Source organism: Cercospora beticola, chromosome 1 (genome assembly GCF_033473495.1).
Source record: "Cercospora beticola chromosome 1, complete sequence".
Lineage (NCBI taxonomy): Eukaryota > Fungi > Ascomycota > Dothideomycetes > Mycosphaerellales > Mycosphaerellaceae > Cercospora > Cercospora beticola.
This window is the reverse complement of record NC_088935.1, coordinates 4,551,381-4,569,323: the sequence shown is the minus strand read 5'-3', so window position 1 is coordinate 4,569,323 and position 17,943 is coordinate 4,551,381. Positions and strand designations below refer to the sequence as shown.

General features: G+C 54.8%; 8 protein-coding genes across 8 annotated transcripts; 3 read left to right on the top strand and 5 right to left on the bottom strand.

The window, feature by feature from the left end:
* RHO25_001829 (uncharacterized protein) lies at window positions 1–2,345 on the bottom strand (the record flags this gene model as incomplete). Its single annotated transcript, XM_023594429.2, has 2 exons — window positions 1–1,735; window positions 1,792–2,345. 2 exons carry the CDS (start codon window positions 2,343–2,345, stop codon window positions 1–3), a joined length of 2,289 nt encoding a protein of 762 aa, XP_023460321.2.
* A 516-nt stretch (window positions 2,346–2,861) lies between these two features.
* On the bottom strand, window positions 2,862–3,856 carry RHO25_001828 (uncharacterized protein; the record flags this gene model as incomplete). The annotated part of the gene is made up of 4 exons (XM_023605067.2): window positions 2,862–2,908; window positions 2,959–3,134; window positions 3,228–3,543; window positions 3,598–3,856. The coding sequence occupies 4 exons, from the start codon at window positions 3,854–3,856 to the stop codon at window positions 2,862–2,864; spliced, it is 798 nt and encodes a 265-aa protein (XP_023460856.1).
* Window positions 3,857–4,102: 246 nt separating this feature from the next.
* Window positions 4,103–5,176, bottom strand: RHO25_001827 (uncharacterized protein; the record flags this gene model as incomplete). The annotated part of the gene is made up of 1 exon (XM_023605068.2): window positions 4,103–5,176. One exon carries the CDS (start codon window positions 5,174–5,176, stop codon window positions 4,103–4,105), a length of 1,074 nt encoding a protein of 357 aa, XP_023460855.1.
* A 289-nt stretch (window positions 5,177–5,465) lies between these two features.
* RHO25_001826 (uncharacterized protein) lies at window positions 5,466–6,299 on the top strand (the record flags this gene model as incomplete). Its single annotated transcript, XM_023605069.2, has 2 exons — window positions 5,466–5,582; window positions 5,769–6,299. The coding sequence occupies 2 exons, from the start codon at window positions 5,466–5,468 to the stop codon at window positions 6,297–6,299; spliced, it is 648 nt and encodes a 215-aa protein (XP_023460854.1).
* A 355-nt stretch (window positions 6,300–6,654) lies between these two features.
* RHO25_001825 (uncharacterized protein) lies at window positions 6,655–8,839 on the bottom strand (the record flags this gene model as incomplete). Its single annotated transcript, XM_023605070.2, has 3 exons — window positions 6,655–6,672; window positions 6,733–8,519; window positions 8,602–8,839. The coding sequence occupies 3 exons, from the start codon at window positions 8,837–8,839 to the stop codon at window positions 6,655–6,657; spliced, it is 2,043 nt and encodes a 680-aa protein (XP_023460853.1).
* A 2,414-nt stretch (window positions 8,840–11,253) lies between these two features.
* Window positions 11,254–12,915, bottom strand: RHO25_001824 (uncharacterized protein; the record flags this gene model as incomplete). The annotated part of the gene is made up of 1 exon (XM_023594428.2): window positions 11,254–12,915. One exon carries the CDS (start codon window positions 12,913–12,915, stop codon window positions 11,254–11,256), a length of 1,662 nt encoding a protein of 553 aa, XP_023460322.1.
* Window positions 12,916–13,109: 194 nt separating this feature from the next.
* Window positions 13,110–13,920, top strand: RHO25_001823 (uncharacterized protein; the record flags this gene model as incomplete). The annotated part of the gene is made up of 2 exons (XM_023594427.2): window positions 13,110–13,129; window positions 13,179–13,920. The coding sequence occupies 2 exons, from the start codon at window positions 13,110–13,112 to the stop codon at window positions 13,918–13,920; spliced, it is 762 nt and encodes a 253-aa protein (XP_023460072.1).
* Window positions 13,921–15,116: 1,196 nt separating this feature from the next.
* Window positions 15,117–16,019, top strand: UBC8 (Ubiquitin-conjugating enzyme E2 8; the record flags this gene model as incomplete). Its single annotated transcript, XM_023594426.2, has 6 exons — window positions 15,117–15,149; window positions 15,203–15,258; window positions 15,390–15,427; window positions 15,487–15,601; window positions 15,655–15,836; window positions 15,883–16,019. The coding sequence occupies 6 exons, from the start codon at window positions 15,117–15,119 to the stop codon at window positions 16,017–16,019; spliced, it is 561 nt and encodes a 186-aa protein (XP_023460316.1).
* Between the last annotated feature and the right edge of the window lie 1,924 nt (window positions 16,020–17,943).

Here is a 17,943-nt window from a genome sequence, read left to right as displayed (position 1 = left end):
CTATAAAGCTCCCAAGTCCTCTCGTCCGAATATGCCTTGGCCTAGAGACGTCAAGTACCCGTAGCGTGTGATCATTGTGGGGTCGAACTTGGGCTCGACCACACCTGCCGCTGCATTGGCTAGGTCGTGCAGTCCATCGCCATACTGCAACATGGCTTCCCTCTTCTTGTTCACAAGTTCACGTACAGCACCGTCCCAGCCTTCACTTTCTAGCTTTCCTGCCAATCCGCGCCCGGTGGAGAGGCTCTCTGCCATTTGCTCAAGACCCTTTGCTGCTTCGGCCCGAGTCTTCGGAACGTCTGCGAGCTCGCAAAGTGTCATAGCAGCTAGGGCACCGAAATGGTGATTGAGCGGCGTCACTGGTGTCAGCCGACTGTTGAGCATAGTCGCCACTTTCACCGCATGACCAACCAATTCCGAGGGCTCAGTCGTTGGGTTCATGCGCTTGATGAGCAAGTGACAGTGATGGTAGCTGAGATGTACCAGATTCAGCGAACCCCAGACAGACTCCACGGACTCGCGGAAGCGATCAATTTCTCCAGCCAGAGTGAGACCAAGCAATGACGATGCAGGGTTAGAAGGCGCCATGACATCTGTTGAAGGTGTCTTGGTTGTTGTAAGGATTGCTGCCAAGTGTCCAATGATGAAGGAGAGACGAGCGAGGTTATACGTCGACTCTCCCAGCAAGATTTGATCCTCGGGCAAGAGCACTACACTGTTCTCGGGCAACTTGAGGAGATCGGCAGTCGAAGATGCGTGCCAACGATCCAGGATGAACAGTACCCACCATACTCTCCTCGCTAGACGCTCCTCGGAGTCCCTGTCACCTTCTACTAATGACTGGCTTGTAGTGCGAATGACGTTGATCTCCAGCTGGCCCGCCACACCCGCGGCACGACCGAGCCACTCTGCGCGGCTGGGTCCTGCCTGGCCTCTGATTGTTGCTGGGCCGTGGTTGTCGCTCTCTAAAGCCATCAAAATCAGAGTCTGCAGGTAAACCAGATTCGTGGCATTTGTATGTGTGCTTGGGTTGTCGAAAGGATACTTGGCTAACAGTTCCGCGGTACGCTTCAAAGCCTGCGCATAGTCGGAGGCTGGAGTCAGAGTTGTTGTCGGGAATGTCCGCATGAGACAATCGAGTGCAGCCAAAAAGGCCTCTCTGAGTGAAGCTGGGCATTCTGCCAGACGTTGTCGAAGTCTATTCTTATTATTGGCAAGAAGTGGAAAGGTCTGGTGTATAATCCGGTAGTATTCCTCAATAACGGCTTCATCCCAATCAAATTCTGGCATCGCGCTGTTTGGTGCCTCTTGTTCATAGGCTAGGCCTACTGTCTCGCGGCGGTTATCGTTTGGTGCACCATAGCGCCAGAAGGGTTGCATAGGTCCGGGGTTCACGGGAGGTTGCATCTGCGCGGGGTATTGTGTCTGTTGCATGTGTCCCATTGGAGCTGGTGGTATTGTCATCTGGCCATTTTGTAGTGATTCTGCCAAGTCGTGGGGCCTCTTGTCGCCCGCACGAGGATCACGCATGAGTCTTGGGTCTTGCGGATAGTGTTGCAAGCCATCTGACATAGCTTGCTGCACCTGTTGAATCTCATATCGGTGCTGTTGTTCTAGATGAGGAGGATGGACCTGCTGCTCAAGGGTGTTCAATCGTTCGGCCAGCTCTTTGATATATCCCTTGCTCGGACCACGTTTCATGGGCTGCCGGCTGAATGCGCAGCGCGCTCCGGTCCTACACATCGTCAGAATGGGTTCCCATGTTACAGCCGTGGCTACACAAAGGCCTACCGAGCACAATTGGTACATGGCACGCTGCCCGTCTCGTCTATAGCGTCGCAGCGGATCTTCTTACGGCGACACTCGTCGCAGGCGCGGCTGACCTTGGTTCGCTTCTCTTTGTGCTTGTCTTGCGCTGAATGTGCAGCGTCTGGAGAGCCACTGGCTTGCGCAAAAGCGATAGAGCCTGCAGGTACACCACCCACTGCGCCGTTCTGGCCCATCATGGGCGTACCCCAGGCGCTGAAGCTGGCCATGGCGGAAGAGTCGGTGGCATCGCCGGAGGGAAGCGGTGCGTGCGCAGGCGCTGGTGTAGCGACCGAAGCGCGCGCGTCTCTGATGTCTGCGCCGAGCGACGACGGTGTCGGCGCATGATGGTCGCCGGCGCTCAGGTCCGGCGGTGGTGGAGCAGCGCTCTCCGCTGCTTGGTGCTCATGCCGTGGCTGCTCGGGCGGCGGTCGGGCATCGTCGGCGCGCGGAGGCGGCTGGGTCGGGCTGTTGTGCTGATAGAACGGCAAACCGCTGGAGGGCTTCGGAGACGGGTATCTATCGGTAGAGTCGGCCATGTTCGCGCATATCGTCGTCGCCGAGGGATCTGGCGGTGTTGATCGCTGGACGTCGAGCTACGACGTGACGACAACGCCAAGCGTCGCTCAAATCCCACCCGGGCGACGAATGCAGCATCTTTGGCCACGACAAGGAGCAGACAAGTCGATCACGTCGCCTCTCGTGGGTGAATGCGACGACTACGGCGGGACATGATGTCCAGGACAGCATGTGAGGTTGCTCGGAGCCGGAGAAACCGTATCGCGATGATTGTGATGCACCGCTTCAGGCCACACGTGTTTCGCTCCCTCGAGGCGTTGCATGTCTAGACCATCACTACTTTTCCTTACGCGACAGTGCCATCGGGCATCAGATTGTGGCCACATTGAGACCTGCGTCACAGCACAATCGGAACTCGATCGAGAACAAGACCAGCTTCTCTCCAACGACATAGCGACACAGCGATCAACAGCATTCCCCAGCACAAGTGCAAATGGCATTCGATACTTCAGCTACTTTTCTAAGTCTGCATGGGATTACGAGAGTGTAGGCGGATACAGACACCTTCCCTCCATACCACCGTCTGAAGACACATTAGCACGAGCAGATTTGGCAGCGGTAGATCGTACTCACCAACTTGAACATTGACTCCAGTCATATGCCCACTCAGCACAGGCGAGGCGAGCACTGCAATCTGGCGTGCTACATCCTCGGGCGTGGCCACTTTCTGCAGAGGCGTTGTTGCAAGAGCTCTCTCGACGAAGCGCTTGTCCTTGAGCGTTTCAGCTGCCATGGGTGTTGCTACCCACCTGGAGCACTCGTCAGAAACGGTATCCAGCGAGCACGTGTCAATGCCCTTCCCCTCAGATTCGGGAAGAAGGACTCGCCTCCTCGATACGTACCCTGGACTAACAGTATTCACTCGTCCTCTCGGCGCAATAGTAACAATCTCGTTCTTCAGCGTAAGCATCAAGCCGTGCTGTAGAGCAGACTTTGTCGAAGCATAGTCGCCATGTCCAGCTTCGCCGAATTTGCCAGCAGTACTCGCAACAAAAACAATCGAAGCGGCATCCTTGACTGAATCTGGCGCTGAGCGAAGAGCGCGTAGAAACGCCCTGCAAATCAAAAACGGTCCGGTAAGATTTACATCAATCGTATTTTTCCACTGAGATAATTGCATATCTGCTATATGCGCATCATTCGTTGGCCAGATGCCGTCTGCTCATTCGATCAGCTCTCAGGAACAAATCCAACAGGAAGACTCATGCATACGATTGACCACGATCACAGAAACTGGTCCACCATTCTTCTCGGCTGCTTCTTCGAACAGCCTTTCCACGTCTTGTTCATTACGCACATCTGCCTTCACAGTGACCACATCTAGTTTGGTGAGCTCTCCAGGATTCGAATTATAGTGTGCTGTGACTCGCGCTCCGAGTGCGCGAAAGATGTTGACGGTTTCCAACCCTATGCCTCCGGCTGCGCCTGTAATAAGGCAATGCACGTCGCGGAGACCAAAGTCCAAAGACATGATGCGTGTTGTTCGGATCAATGATGTTGATGTCTTGATGCCAAGTCCAGCGGCTAGATCATGTCACGCACGTAGCTGTGCTCCACTATAGCTTTATAGCTCCTACACCTTGGTTCAATGCCTGGAAATGCTGTTCTCTCCGACTGCACTGGCAAAACTGGCCATTGAAAATGTGACGCAACTGGGACATTCATCATGCAAGGCGCAATACGAATGCTTTTTGTTCATGCAAATGACAATGTCACATCATGACCCTATAGAGGACTCTACTTGCTCAGCCCATGAACCTTTTGTCGCTTCGCCGGCCGCCGACGTTACATCCCCCTTCGATGCTGCTGTTTTCGTATCCTTTTGAGGCGCCAGAGCAGGGAACTCCTCCTTGGTCGGAACCGTTTGTGTCGCAGGTTGTGAACGATTTCCACCACGTCCGCCTCTATGTGAGCCCCGAGGTTCTCGGTACAAATATTCTCGCCCATCACTATAATCCTTCTGATCGCCAGCAAACGCACCGGGCTTATCGAATTTCGAGCCTTTAGCAAAGTCTTGCTCTTGCTTCTCTGCGTCCCATTCTCTACCCTCCATCGCTTTGAGCTTCCGCATTCGATTTTTCTCTCGCTCGCCCATCATTTGTTGACGATCTCGTTTTTCCTGACTTCTTCGCTCCTCGGCCACTTTCTTTGCTTGTTGTTCGCGCTCGGCGAACGATGCTGCGTCGGCCTCTGCTCGAGCATGTGCTGCAGTTAATGATGCATTCTTGATTTGGATGCGAGCCATCTTCTCTGCCAGTTCTTCCTCGGTCAATTTGGGTCTGCGGACACCACCTGTGTCCTGCCGGTCACCACGAACAGCGCGAGCGCCACCTCGCCGTGGTCCGGCAGGTGCGTTCTCTGGCGCTTGGTTTTGTGTTTGTGTCTGCGGCTGTGACGTGGTGCTGCTTGTACCCGCATCGTCGGTACGTCTCGCCCTGGGACCAGTATTGTCTCTCCCGCGTGTTTGTGGCGTATTCCTCGTCTGCCCATCTTTGCCCTCGCGAGAGCCTCGACCTCTTCCCCGTCCTCTGCCTCGCGTTGCTGGAGCTTCGGTAGGACGCGCATCAGGCGGCGATGGTTTCGCTGGCTCTACTTGAGCCTGTGGCACAGGTGTGAAGTCTTCGCTGAACAGGTCGTCGTCTGATCGCAATCGCATTGATTCCTGCTCGGGAACGGGAACGACATCGTCGAATAGGTCATCCTGCTGTGAACCAGTCTGCGCGAAAGCGCTTGTCGATTCCTGTGCGTCATTTTCTGCCACCTTCGAGTCTGCCCATACTGATTGTTCCATGTTGTTATGCTAGGAATGTTATGCTACCTCAAATGCATGGTCGAGTCAACAGCAATGCGAGTGGAGCAACTCGGCCGGACGAAAGCCGGACTTAAGACGCAACATCTCTGACGATTGCGACTTCACAGCTCGAGTTTCCTGCCATTTTCCTTCTGCTCCAACATTGACTGCAGGTGCTCGACATTCAATCCATTGCCGCGATACCTTGAAACGTTCAAGAAACGCTCCCTGTTCAAAATCCGGCAGAGCCGAGGACACGCCGTACGCAGGACATTGACAAGCCGCAAACATGAAATCAGGCGAGCCACGTCCCACTGTTGTGGGCAATGAGAACGGGCCCGAACCTCCATTTCCCCTCAAACTCGATGGCAAGGTCATCAAAGGTTTCGGCCGTGGGAGTAAAGACGTACGTGCAAGATCCTCTTCCCATCGCACCTGTAGTGAGCCGCCTGAGTCATGACAAATGGATCGTCGTTCCCAGTCTACCCATATCGTCGATATGCTATCACATGAACGACTCTGGGCCTTTCACGATTTTTCTCTATCGTATTTGGAGCAAAAATGTATCACAAACTGACAATCCCTCCCCCAGCTCGGCATCCCCACCGCCAACATCCCCATCGAAGGCCTCTCCGTCGGCGGAAACGAAAACCTCGAATCAGGAGTCTACTACGGCTGGGCCGGAATTTCCACCTGCAGTGCAACTCAACAAAACCCACCAAGCGACATCTCAAGTTACAAACTCATGACATCCGACGTCCACAAAAACCTCCAATCCATTCTCTCAAACGGCGAAACACCAAGCACATCATCAACCCAAGGAACAGTCTACCCAATGGTGATGTCAATAGGCTGGAACCCCTTCTACAAGAACACAGTCCGAAGTGTGGAAGTACATATCATGCAAGACTTCGATACAGATTTTTATGGCAGTCATATGAATTTGTTGATTTTGGGGTTCATTCGTCCGGAATTGGATTATGTCAGCAAAGAGAGCTTGATTGCAGATATCAAGACGGATATTGATGTTGCAGGACGAAGTCTGAGCCGACCGGCTTATGTAGCACTGGCACGAGACCCGTATCTGGTTGAGTTCGAAGGCAAAGACGAACTTGCTCGGTAGAGGTACAAATGCGAAGACCGCCGATTTGAGATAGAATTTTCGTATGACATTCCGCCACCATGTTATGTGGTGCAATAATCTACAGCAAGCACGACCGCCCCATATGCCTTGCTCGCGGAGTTGTATTCGTTGCTCGTGACCCTAGATGTGAACGTCGCTGTGTCAGCGTCCGAGCCGTGTAGCCCAGCTGACCGGTACTAATTGTGTAATTGACGTCTTTAGCATTAATGTCCTTCGTTTGCAGATTATCCGCCATCCGTTATGTTTCGTCAGGCCGTATCCCAAATGTACTGGTCATCATTGAGGCTAGGCCGCCGGGGCCCCCGCGTTGGTCTGCCAGCAATGCCACGCCTCATCATATTATGGGGAGGAACTGCCGCATCGTGTCAGTATGCTGGTCAAACGGTAGTAAAGCGCACAAGAGCAATCTTACATTCATCACAATGCACATGGGGATGTCGAAGACGTCCCTCTTCACGGTCCAGCACATTTGGCATGGGACTTTGCCATCTCGTTCGCCCAAAGCGTGCATGCCTGCTTCGCCTTTGATCAGAGCTTCTGTCTTGACGTCCCCGTGCTTTTTGATGCGCTTGCCGTCGTCAGCGAGATGATCATTGGGGCCCCACCCGGGGTCGTCCTTAGTCCGGTATTTGAGAAGCGCACATGGCGCTCCAATAATGGCAGTCTTCGACGCGCCGAACGCTAGCTCCGCGAAATCTTCGTAGAACTGCACCACGCTATCCTCGTCCATCAGCTCAGCAAGGAACACCGGCTGGGGTCTGCCAGAATCGATCTCAACATTAGTCATTCGTGGAGTTACCGCTCCCCGTGAACTGCTTCCGGTCTGCGTCCCTGAGGTCGCCACGCCGCCAGTGTTGACGTTAAGGTTGGGCTCTTTGCCCAGCAATACATCTCGGCGCCAACCGGTGACTAGGCAGAATTCCTTGCTAACGGCTGCGATCTCACCAGTTCTCCTGCATATCACAGTCGGAGTGCCGTATGCGTTGATGAAGTTTTCATACTCGCAGAGGGTGCGCTGAAAGCACTTCTCCATGAATATGAGGTCGTCATGATCGAGATGTTGGTTACAAGAGATGAATGAGGGCCGGATGGTTGCCAATGCTTTCGCAATGTGCAAAACTTTCTTGGGCACGAAACGTTTCTTGAGGAGTGCCGTCAATGCATGAAAGCCCTGAGTATATGGATACGGCGCCTGCACGGTTGAATAGACTTCCGACGTGTTCCTGCGTCGCTTGCGGTCCGTTTCTGGCTGTAGATCACCCGGGAACGGAGGTGGTTTGCGTTGTGATTGAGATAAACTCTGCCGTAGCAGATCAGGCTGAGCACTTTGGTCGGGCTGAGCAAAATGCGTTTCCGGTGACATCGTGGCAGATTGATATCCTGTGAGGTCTTGGTTCTGCGAGCGCGGACTTGCGCCTGTGATCGAGGACGCCTGTTCGCCAATCGCGTAGGCTTCCAGTCCATTATTTTGGCCATTCCAGATGTTATTCGTGCTGCTGTGCCTCGATGCAGAGCCTGCATTCTGCCATGATGGAAATCCCTGGTTGTAGTTGTATCCACTCTGATAGCCATTGTTAGCATCGTAGGATACGCTGCCTTGATTTGAGTGGCCCATCTGATTCACCGAGTCGACCTCTGGAGTGTCGACTGCACCGGAAGAAATGTGGCCAAGCATGCCAAATTCGAGAGCACCGTAGTGGTTGCCAAAGTTCAATTCCGAAATGTTAAAGTTGAACAGAGAAGTATCATTGGCATCGAAATAGGGAGTATCGAAATTCGCCGTAGTTCCAATGGACGGCGTATGTTCAAGCGCGTTTGTAAACTCCTGATTAGGAGACACTTGCTGACTGGAGGTCGATGGGTACTGGGCAGGTGTTTCTGCAGACTGCGTTGACGCAAAGTCTGCGACCATGTTGTTGCCATCCATGATTGGCGGGCCCATGTTTGGTTGTTGGCCAGGGTTGCTGAAGGACGAAAAGCTTGCCGACGCATTTGGAGGGAAGTAGTTGCCAGCTGTGGAGGTCCCAGAGATTGCGGCCAGGCTGGTCGTCCCGTTCATAGCATAATTGTTGGTTGCGTAGCCAGGCACCAGGGCCTCTGGAGGAGCATCGTGGAGGTACTTTGCCTTCTTGCGGACGCCATCATGGCATTGATCCTGAAGGCCACGCTTGATGCACCTGAGACATGGGCGTTCGTCACCTACAGCAGTCAGTACCAGTAGACTTGAGTATTGAACAAGCAGTGGCGCATTGGATCTTGACGAAACTCGAGCCACACTCACCGCATGTCAGGTGCGCTCGTTGACAAGCAAAGCAAGCTCGGCGAGCCTTCTTACGCCTCGGCCGCGAAGGATCCTTTGCATTGCTCTTGGAGGTCGAAGTGGTGGTCGTGGTCTGGGCAGGCGACTTCTCGTCGGTCGAGGCGCGCTGGGCAGTTTTGTCGTCGTCGCCCATTGTGGTGTGATCTTCCTGCTCGACGCCAGGTTCTGGAGAAGAGACATCGTCGGGATCCGGCGACATGCTGGGTATTAATTGCAGCGCGCGCTGCGCGAAGCTGCCAGCACGGCGTGCACGTCCCTGGAGCAGGTGCGAGCCACGTTGCTGCTGTGCCTGTCCGTCGGTGTCGGTGTCCTGCTTGCTCCAGTGCGTGCGCAGAAGTGCTGGATCACGCGTGCGCAGAGATTACGCTGTGCTGCCGTCTGTTGTGTCACCGTCCGCGAATAACCACCGCACCTCCACGGTCGCGCCCGAGACCAGGGCAGCAGCACGCAGTGCGATGGCCCTCCAATTCCCCCTCCTCTCCACTGCCCACGCCAATGTCCGCGGCCCACTCTCGCCCAGCGTTGTGCGACGGAGCGCGTTCCTGTGCCTGGGGCGCGGCCTGCAGCGCTGCGAGTGAGAGTGAGCGTGCGCGCGCGCGCGTCGCCGGTCGTCAGATCGATTCGAATCCTCTCGAGCCGTGTCGGTCGCCCCCTCGTTGCCGCCCCGACAGCGTCGCGTCACGTCTGCAGTCCTCGCGTGTCGTGGGTGGACGGGCGGTGCGACGAGCGGTCCCAACGAGCGAGCGGGACCAAGAGAGTGGGTGTGGGATCGCCTGGCCTGCTGCTGTGGTGCAAGTCCCGGTGCATTCTGTGCCACGCTCGCTACCACAGGGACTCGGCCGCCTGCCTCAGCGCTTCGTGTTCGACGGCGGTTCTATTATTCTATTCTGCCAGTGCGAGCCTCGCCTGCCACCACGAACTGCTCCCGGGTGCGCAGCTGTCGTCGGGCCCATGCTGTCTCCGTCCCCTCACGTTGCTGCGGGAAGGATCGCAGAGCTGTCCCTGCCGCGGCCGCGTCGTTTTCTGCCGGCGCTAGCATCGCAACATCTCGTCTTCAGTCCATCAACACCACCAATTGCTGCAACGACACCCCGATCTGGTGTTCGCGCAGCTGTGTCCTGACTGCCACGCTGCTGTCACCGCCTTTCCGGGGACGCTCATCTCCATGTCACGCCCCAGGACCCCTTGCCTCGGGGCCGTGCCTCGCTGTGCTGCGGTACTGCGTCGCTGTATCACGTGGCGAGCTCGTGGCTGCTGCGTGGGTCGAAGCAAACTGCTGCACGGGCGAGGCAGTCGAATGGCCCAATGCACCGATGGTCCTGGTGGCGACCACTCCGCTTCGGCCGCCTGAGATCCTGCGAGAGCACTGCAGTACCGATCCTCATTTCTCGAGGTTGCGCGAGCTCGCCTCCTGTGCTGCATCATCATACGAACCGCGTACTCTCCGTGGCCGTGAGCTGCCTGCAAGGCCGCGCTGCGTTGGGAGCGTGCATCCAAGCGTGGCCAGAGATATGGGACAGCACGCTGCATGTGCTACGCAGTGAACCACTATTTCCGGCAGCTTGCCGTCCCCAGCACGCATCTACGACTTCCTTTTTGAGAAATCTATGAGCCATCTCATCTGCCCACAGCAGGATAGCCCCCACTTTTAGTCCCATCGTATTGGCGGCATGTGGGAGCGTGCCACGTTCCGCGTGGCTCTGCAGTACCTGAACCTTACATATGCCTATGGAGAAGGATCGTTACCAGCCAGGTGGTACCAGCATCCTCCAAACGGCGGTCACGCACACTCTAGTCCTTACGCGATCAGGCTCTAGTTCGTTTCCAAATATGTGACCGCCTTCTTGAACGACTATAGTGTGATTATGAGGCTACAGACACGCCCGTCAAGGAGGCTCAATGAGGAAGAGTACAGGGGTTCACTTCACATTTTATGGGCGCTACCACGCCGCATCTCTTGCTTTGGGCGATGATCGATGGCGATGATGACGACATATCTCTACCCTTTCAAGTGTCACAAACTTGTCAAGCTGACAGTCGTTGAGCACCAGTCCCCTTCCCGTGATCAAGAATAGATCGGAATGCCATCAAGATGTAATCGATACTTCACCCTTCACATTCGTTCCTGCAGCGAAGCCGATCGGTGCTTCGATGGTCACTCGACGCTTCGTGATATTACCAAGTCGGCAAGGTCCACGCTGTAATGCAGATACACAAGGCTGCATGACGTGGTCCCAGGTAAAGATACTCACTGCAGGCCGCTCCGTCGACTAGATCGACGCTGCCCTTGCAGGCGGCTCGCACAGCTCGCAGCAATTACGTCTAGCGGTGACGGCTCGTGAAGGTAGCTAAGTATACCATTGCGATTGGCCAGCTGCCGTTCCTGTGGGCTTGAATTGTCATTGGTGTCCTCGCATCAAGGTGACCTCTGCCAGGCATTGAGTCTTCCAAAAGCAGGCAGTCCGAAGAACCGCCACGGCTACGACGGCTTAGCAGGCCCGTATAGCCGCTCTTCTGGTATTGCTGGATCTGTGGCATACTGTGCTTCAAGCGTCAGTGCAGTGGCTCGGAGGAGCCTTCGATTGTCCTGATCTGTGCTATCAGGCTGAATGCTCACGAGTGGACAGCACGACTACCACGAGCCATGGCGCGCTCCAGTTCGCGTTCTCCTTCACGCAAATCCCGTTTTGCTCTCTCTTCTACCATTGCCTGGCGCTTCCGCTCCTCTCTTACCTTGGCTTCACGATCAGCAAGGGCTTGCTCTCGTCTCTTTCGATCATCAGATTTCCTCCCGCTAGCCGTGGCATCTTGCGCTGTGGCTTCGCCATCTTCTGGTCCCAGGGGCAGATTCTTGATATGTTCTGCTATCACGGCATCGCGGACTTTCGGCGGAAGGCTGATGTAGTGGACATGGGAGAGAACCTGTTCCGGCAAAGAATCGAGAGTAGTCTGAGAGTTGAGCGAGCTCAGAGGGACACTTTGTAAGAGCAGTTTAAGATCTGCCTGGCGTGTTGACTCGGGCAATTTCAGCCTGGATATATGGTCCCGATAGAGCTTTTCACGATCCTTGTCGCTCAGCTTGCGGTCATTCATCACCGCCTCGCGTTTGTACTTCCGCTTGAACTCCGGCCAGTAAAGCTTGGGGCTCGCGTTTTCTTGCAGAAACACCAAGTATGGGACTTTCGGGTTGAGTTTATGCATAGTCGCTCGCTCAGCTTTCAGCTGTGCGGCTTTGTCTCTGGCCCAGGTATCGAAGACCTCGCGTCGCGCTTTCATATTCGGCAACACAGTATATCGATCGTCATTCAGGATACTGTTCTCTGACTCATCGGTGATAACTTTGTCCCATGGAATGAATGGACTGATGCGGTAATCGTCGAGCAGGTCACGAAACAGATTCGTGGCGTCTTCCTCGGTGAGGCCCAAACCCTCAGCACCATCCTCCCAGCCCGCTTCTGGCTCATCGCCATATTCACCTGCGTCCAGTTCGTAGTCCTCGCCCATTGCAGCCAGTTGATAGGCAATATCATCTTCTCCGAACTCAACAGGCGCATCCGGTGGGGTAGCACTGCCATCTGGCTGTTCTCGTGATGCACCAGCATCTTGTGTCGTGCCTTCGATCGCCGGATCGTCCTCGTCCTCTTCTGAATCTGTGACCTCAACCTCTTCATACGAACCGTCGCTGTCGTAACCATACGTGGTGGTGCGAGTGGGCAAACTCGTAGCAGTAGCAGAGGCTTTTGCTGCGTCCTCCTCTGCTTGTGCATTCAGCTCGGCCATAAGAGCGGCCTCATCTTCTCTCTGCAGACTGATGCTCCTTCGTCGTCGCTCCGAGGCAGTACCGGATCCCGGCGCGTTGGAAGCTTCATTTAGGCCCTGCTGCGGTCGCATTTGCTGGAGCTGCTGCTCAGCCCAAGCGGCGTTCTCGGCCTTCTCTTTTTGGTCCCGTTCATACTGCTCCAGGGCCAGCACAGCAGGCAAGACAGACTGCGGTATGCGCCATAGACTCTCGCCTGTGATGGGGTTATGCACGAAACGACGTCTCAGTTTTGTCTTGACTAGCAGCCATGGTTCACAATCTGGCAGGGCATGTTTGGATTTGGGACGGTCGCCATGATGTCGATGATGTGCGGATCGCGGTGCCGACGGAGGCGGATTTTGCGCGTATGTGGCATTGGCGGCGGAGTCGTGCTCGTCTTGGAGCGATACGAAGTCATCTTGTGTCGCAAAAGTCTTCTGCCGCTTGTTGGGCGACTGCGAGCGGATGTCGGCCATTGGTCGTGGTGGAAGTGGTGTGGTGTTGTGGAATTATTGAAGAAAGGCAGCAGCCGTGACGCGCATCGTCCAAGCTCCGCCTGCGAACGCGGTCTATCAGCAACAGCTCTCCACAAACACCACTTTCCAACACAACCCACCATTCAACTCCACACACCACACTCCAGGCATCACATCCATCAGAGTGACCGACAATGTCTAGGCGTTACGATAGGTAAGTTTGCTTGATCCCTCTGTTAGCTCTTGCTGATTGACGGCAACAGTCGAACTACGATCTTCTCGCCTGAGGGTCGTCTCTACCAGGTCGAATATGCACTCGAGGCCATCTCGCACGCCGGTACCGCCCTAGGAATCCTCGCCACCGATGGAATTGTGCTCGCCGCGGAACGCAAGGTCACCAGCAAGCTGCTGGAGCAAGACACTAGCGCCGAGAAGCTGTACATCTTGAACGACAACATGATTACCGCTGTGGCAGGCATGACTGCCGATGCCAACATCCTCATCAACTACGCGCGTCAAGCCGCCCAACGCTACCTCCTGACCTACAACGCCGACATCCCTTGCGAGCAACTCGTACGCCGACTATGCGATCTGAAGCAAGGTTACACGCAACATGGTGGCCTTCGGCCTTTTGGCGTGTCGTTCATCTACGCTGGCTGGGACAACCAGCGGCAATTCCAGCTGTACCAGTCCAACCCCAGCGGCAACTACACAGGATGGAAGGCGACGAGTGTAGGGTCGAACAGTGCCAGTGCGCAGTCGTTACTCAAGCAAGACTACAACGAGGAGTGCACTCTCAAGCAAGCCTGCGAGTTGGCCGTCAAGGTCCTATCCAAGACCATGGACAGCACGAAGTTGTCCAGCGAGAAGATCGAATTCGCGACAGTGGGACGTACGGAGAAGGGCACCATCTACCACAAGCTGTGGTCCGCCGAGGAGATCGACTCACTACTGAAAGAGCATGGGCTTGGGAAAAGCAGCGAAGATGCTGAGCCAACGGCATAGAATCATGACTTGACGAGGATACAATGAATGTACTATAGCAGCGAGGGTGCAACGCAGATGATGCACTACGCACACGGGGCAAGCTTCGAGGCTGCTCGAATAAACTGGCAGGCTCATGCTTCATTTGGACGCCGGAGTCTGACCGCGTGTGGATACAGTTCACGAGTGGATGCAAGGCATCCTGCATCAAGCTCACTCACCTTTGCGAGACCGCGCTTCAAAGTCCAGATCGGCCCAAGGTAGCCAAAGCTATGGAATGTGCCATTATGAACGGTAACGCGTACTGTGAGCCTTCGAAAAGTACAATGAGTTAGATGTCTCTCCTCACCTGGAACGCTTTGCTGCTGCGAACTAGGCCACATGCTGTGCATTGCGCAAATGTCCCCTCTCTATCATATTCGAATCGATGCACGGGCCAGATACATGTAGTTCGTGCAGCGTGATAACCAACCCTCGGTCACTCATGACCAGATCTCTCTCTCTCTGGGACATTCAGACTCAGAAGATGCAAGTGCAGGACGATGAAATGGTCCATTAAACTTGTATCCACTCTACACTGCTCTGAAGTGCTGCCGCCTGGTCAAGGCATTGTCCTTCGGAGATGTCGCATGCTCATCTCGTTTGTGAGTGGGAGTAGGAAGTCACGGTAACGCTTAGATTTAAGTCTCGTGGTCTGGGAATCACCAGCGCGGTTGCGAACCGGCCATTGGAGCACGCGGAAGGTTCGACTGGTTAGTGTAGCATGTGGAAGTGGAAGTCGGCTTTGTGAAGCTGCGACAACGGCCCGAACGTAGGAAGCTCATGACCACTGCCACAACCTCCTACCATCTCATTCGTACCTACCAACTTACTCCTAACTACCCGTTTGGCAAACAGTGATCGTGCCAGAGGATCTTGGAACGCATCGTAACACCTCCATCACGAACTACGACCACATCGTCTCATTTCCCGATCCGTACCACGACAAGACACAAGCCGAACTGGTCAAGTGACCGATCGCGCGCTTGTTTGACGTGACCAGTATCGACCGTCACCTCTTCGTCCCGGACTGCACTCGTGTACCGCAGAATACCACATTCACCACCCCCACTGCACACCAGTGAACGCCTCAAACGCCCGACTTTCACGACTTCCGGCCGCTCGATTGAGCCTCACATTACGAAACAGATAAGGGTGGGCCGAAGGCAGGCGGCAAGATGAGTAGTCCAAAGCGCAGGATAGAGACGGACGTTAGTGGAGTCTTTGCCGACAGAGAGAGGACATACGGGTTGACGGAGAACAGGTCATGAAGATGATGATGAGCGACTACGAAGTGACACTTGTTAATGACAATAGTGAGTCCGAAGCACTCTCGGTCCCCATGCTACCCCTACTGACGCAGCATGCTGACTGACCTGTCTCGACAGTGTCCGTTGACCTCATGCTGCTATGAAAATGCCACGAAAGTGTACAAACTAATCGGTTTCTAGGCAGGAATTCTATGTCCGCTTCAAGGGGCCAGAGGAGAGTACGTAGACATCCCTTTCTCACAGCTACAAAGGGACGAATGCTGACTTTGATATGTAGCACCGTTTGTGGGTGGTCATTGGAAGATTCACGTAGAACTTCCGGATCAGTACCCCTACAAATCACCAAGCATCGGCTTTGTCAATCGGATATTCCACCCGAATATTGATGAATTGTGAGCGCTGCGGCCTCAAGCTACTCCGGTTGCAATATGCTGACTACCAAAAGGTCAGGCAGCGTTTGTCTCGACGTCATCAACCAAACCTGGTCACCGATGTACGACATGGTCAACATCTTCGAAGTCTTTCTGCCGCAGCTCTTGCGGTACCCTAATCCTACGGATCCTCTGAACGGCGAAGCAGCCGCTCTTTTGATGAGAGACAGCAAAGGCTATGATGCCAAGGTCAAAGGTAGGGGTATAATCCTTGATCTCAGCCCTCGCTAATTCCCCCGCAGAATATGTCACGAAATACGCAACGAAAGAAAGCGTTGACGAGGCTGGAAACGACTCTGACGATAGTGACGAAATGAGTAGCGTCGGTAGTTTCGATGATGACGAAGACGATGAGCCAGCGGGGACCATGGAAGTGTGAGGATAGCCAACAGCATGCAGATGATTGATCGGTTCGGTAGCTACGGTGTTGGATTTACAGTGCAAAGGTCTGGGTGGCGGCGGCGTTTGGGATCAGAATGGGTTTATGCAATGTAATTTCAATCTTGTGCGGGTGACACGGATGTCCTCTGCAGATACAATCCGAGACAGTGGAACGCGATGCGTTTGTGTATGGATCAGTGTTACAGAGAACAGCTGCTATTGAAAAAATGGTAGGATCTTGTTTCGTCTCGACACGGTGTTTCGAAAGGCTCGCCATGTGCATACACCCATCGTGTTGCATGCCAAGAACATGTGGGCGCTGAGAGTAGACGTACGAAGAAACGAAAGTGGCCAAGGGACAGTCCCAGAGCGTAAGGGAGCTGTCGTCGTTAGCATGGATAACCTTGCTCGTCAGCCATGGACAGACATGTTGTCGACCGGGTACCAGGGCACAATTCTCCAGCAGGAGCCCTGTCCGTAGCCAAGCCTGGACGTGCTCTTCGATGTACTCTTTTTTGTTCAAACGATAACCGAGATATGACTCTGTGCTCACCGCCGTATCACGCGGCGAACACGTTGCTCGGCCGTGGAGTCACGAATGAAGAGGATCGACTGTGGCTTGCATGTGGTGCGATGCGAGCCAATTGGGAGGGGCTTCTGGAACAAAGTGGTCGAAGCAAGCTGAAATTGGTAGCTTCTTCTCATTCGCTGGACACGCAGGCAAGGCGGCCGCCGTGGACAATTGTGGCTTGCAGGCTGATGGGATTGCCACGTGCGAAAAGCACGCCGAAGGAGGAGCGTGCAGGCCGAATGGGGAGACGGTTTGCTAATTGTCTGCGCGATGGTTGGTAATGGATAGTGTCGCGGGCTGAGGAGGCTGTTGTTGGATGTGACAGGAGGAGGAGTGATGGCCAGAGGTAGATGAATACTCCGAGCAGGCGTGCTGGAGTGGCTGGCCGTGGTTCACATGTGAAGATGTGTCCAGCGCCCAGGCCCCCCGCGACGAGGCAGATATTGGCGATGGCAGCACATGGCATGCTGATGGCTTGCTGTGCGGTGGTGGCTCTGGAACGCCGGGCATGCAGGAGCTGCCGCCGACGAACACCAACATGGCGGCGGCGGCGGAGGAGCAGCGGCGGCAGCAACAGCACGAGGGCGTGGCGCGAGGCATCGTAACCGTTCGAACCGCCTAGGGAGCGTGACTCGGATTACTAGGGAACGTGACGATACACAACATAACGTAACAGCCTAGATGATTTCCAAGACAAGAGGCGACATCTTGACGCACAACGCGACGACAAGGCTATAATTTCCTATTCGGTGCGTTCGATAGGACTATATACCTAGAACTCGAAGCTCTTATCCTAGCGTATCGTAAGGTTCGTCGTTCTAGAGGTGCTGCCGGCTGTCCTATTGCTTTCGTGTCCTAGTACTAGTACTAGGAGCGAAGCAAGCATTCGGAGGTACGACCTTGCGAGTAGAATAACGACGTACGACACCCGAGCGCGTATAGGTCCCTAAGCAAGACTTCTTTCCGGTAACGACGAGCATAAGCTCCAGAGCGTGTAAGAAAGGTATAGTGTCGTTTGACGTTAGAGTGCTAGCACTCTATGTCCTCGTAGATTACGTAACTAACGCTCAATCACGCTCCCTAGCAGTCCGAGTCACGCTCCCTAGGCGCGTCGGTAACCGTTGTCCATGCTGGGTCAGATCATCGTCGCTAGCCCGGCAGCTAGCCCATCATCCACACGGCGCACGGCGGGCAACCTCGTGGTAATCACACTGCACTGGACATTACATAGTAGCGGGCTCTGGCAGCGCTGCTGCTGGTCACGCAGGCCCCCCGACACTTGCTTTGCCCGCCCCTCGCCTGCCCTCCGCCGCGAATAGCATCGTGCTCATCTAACCACCCCCGACCTGAA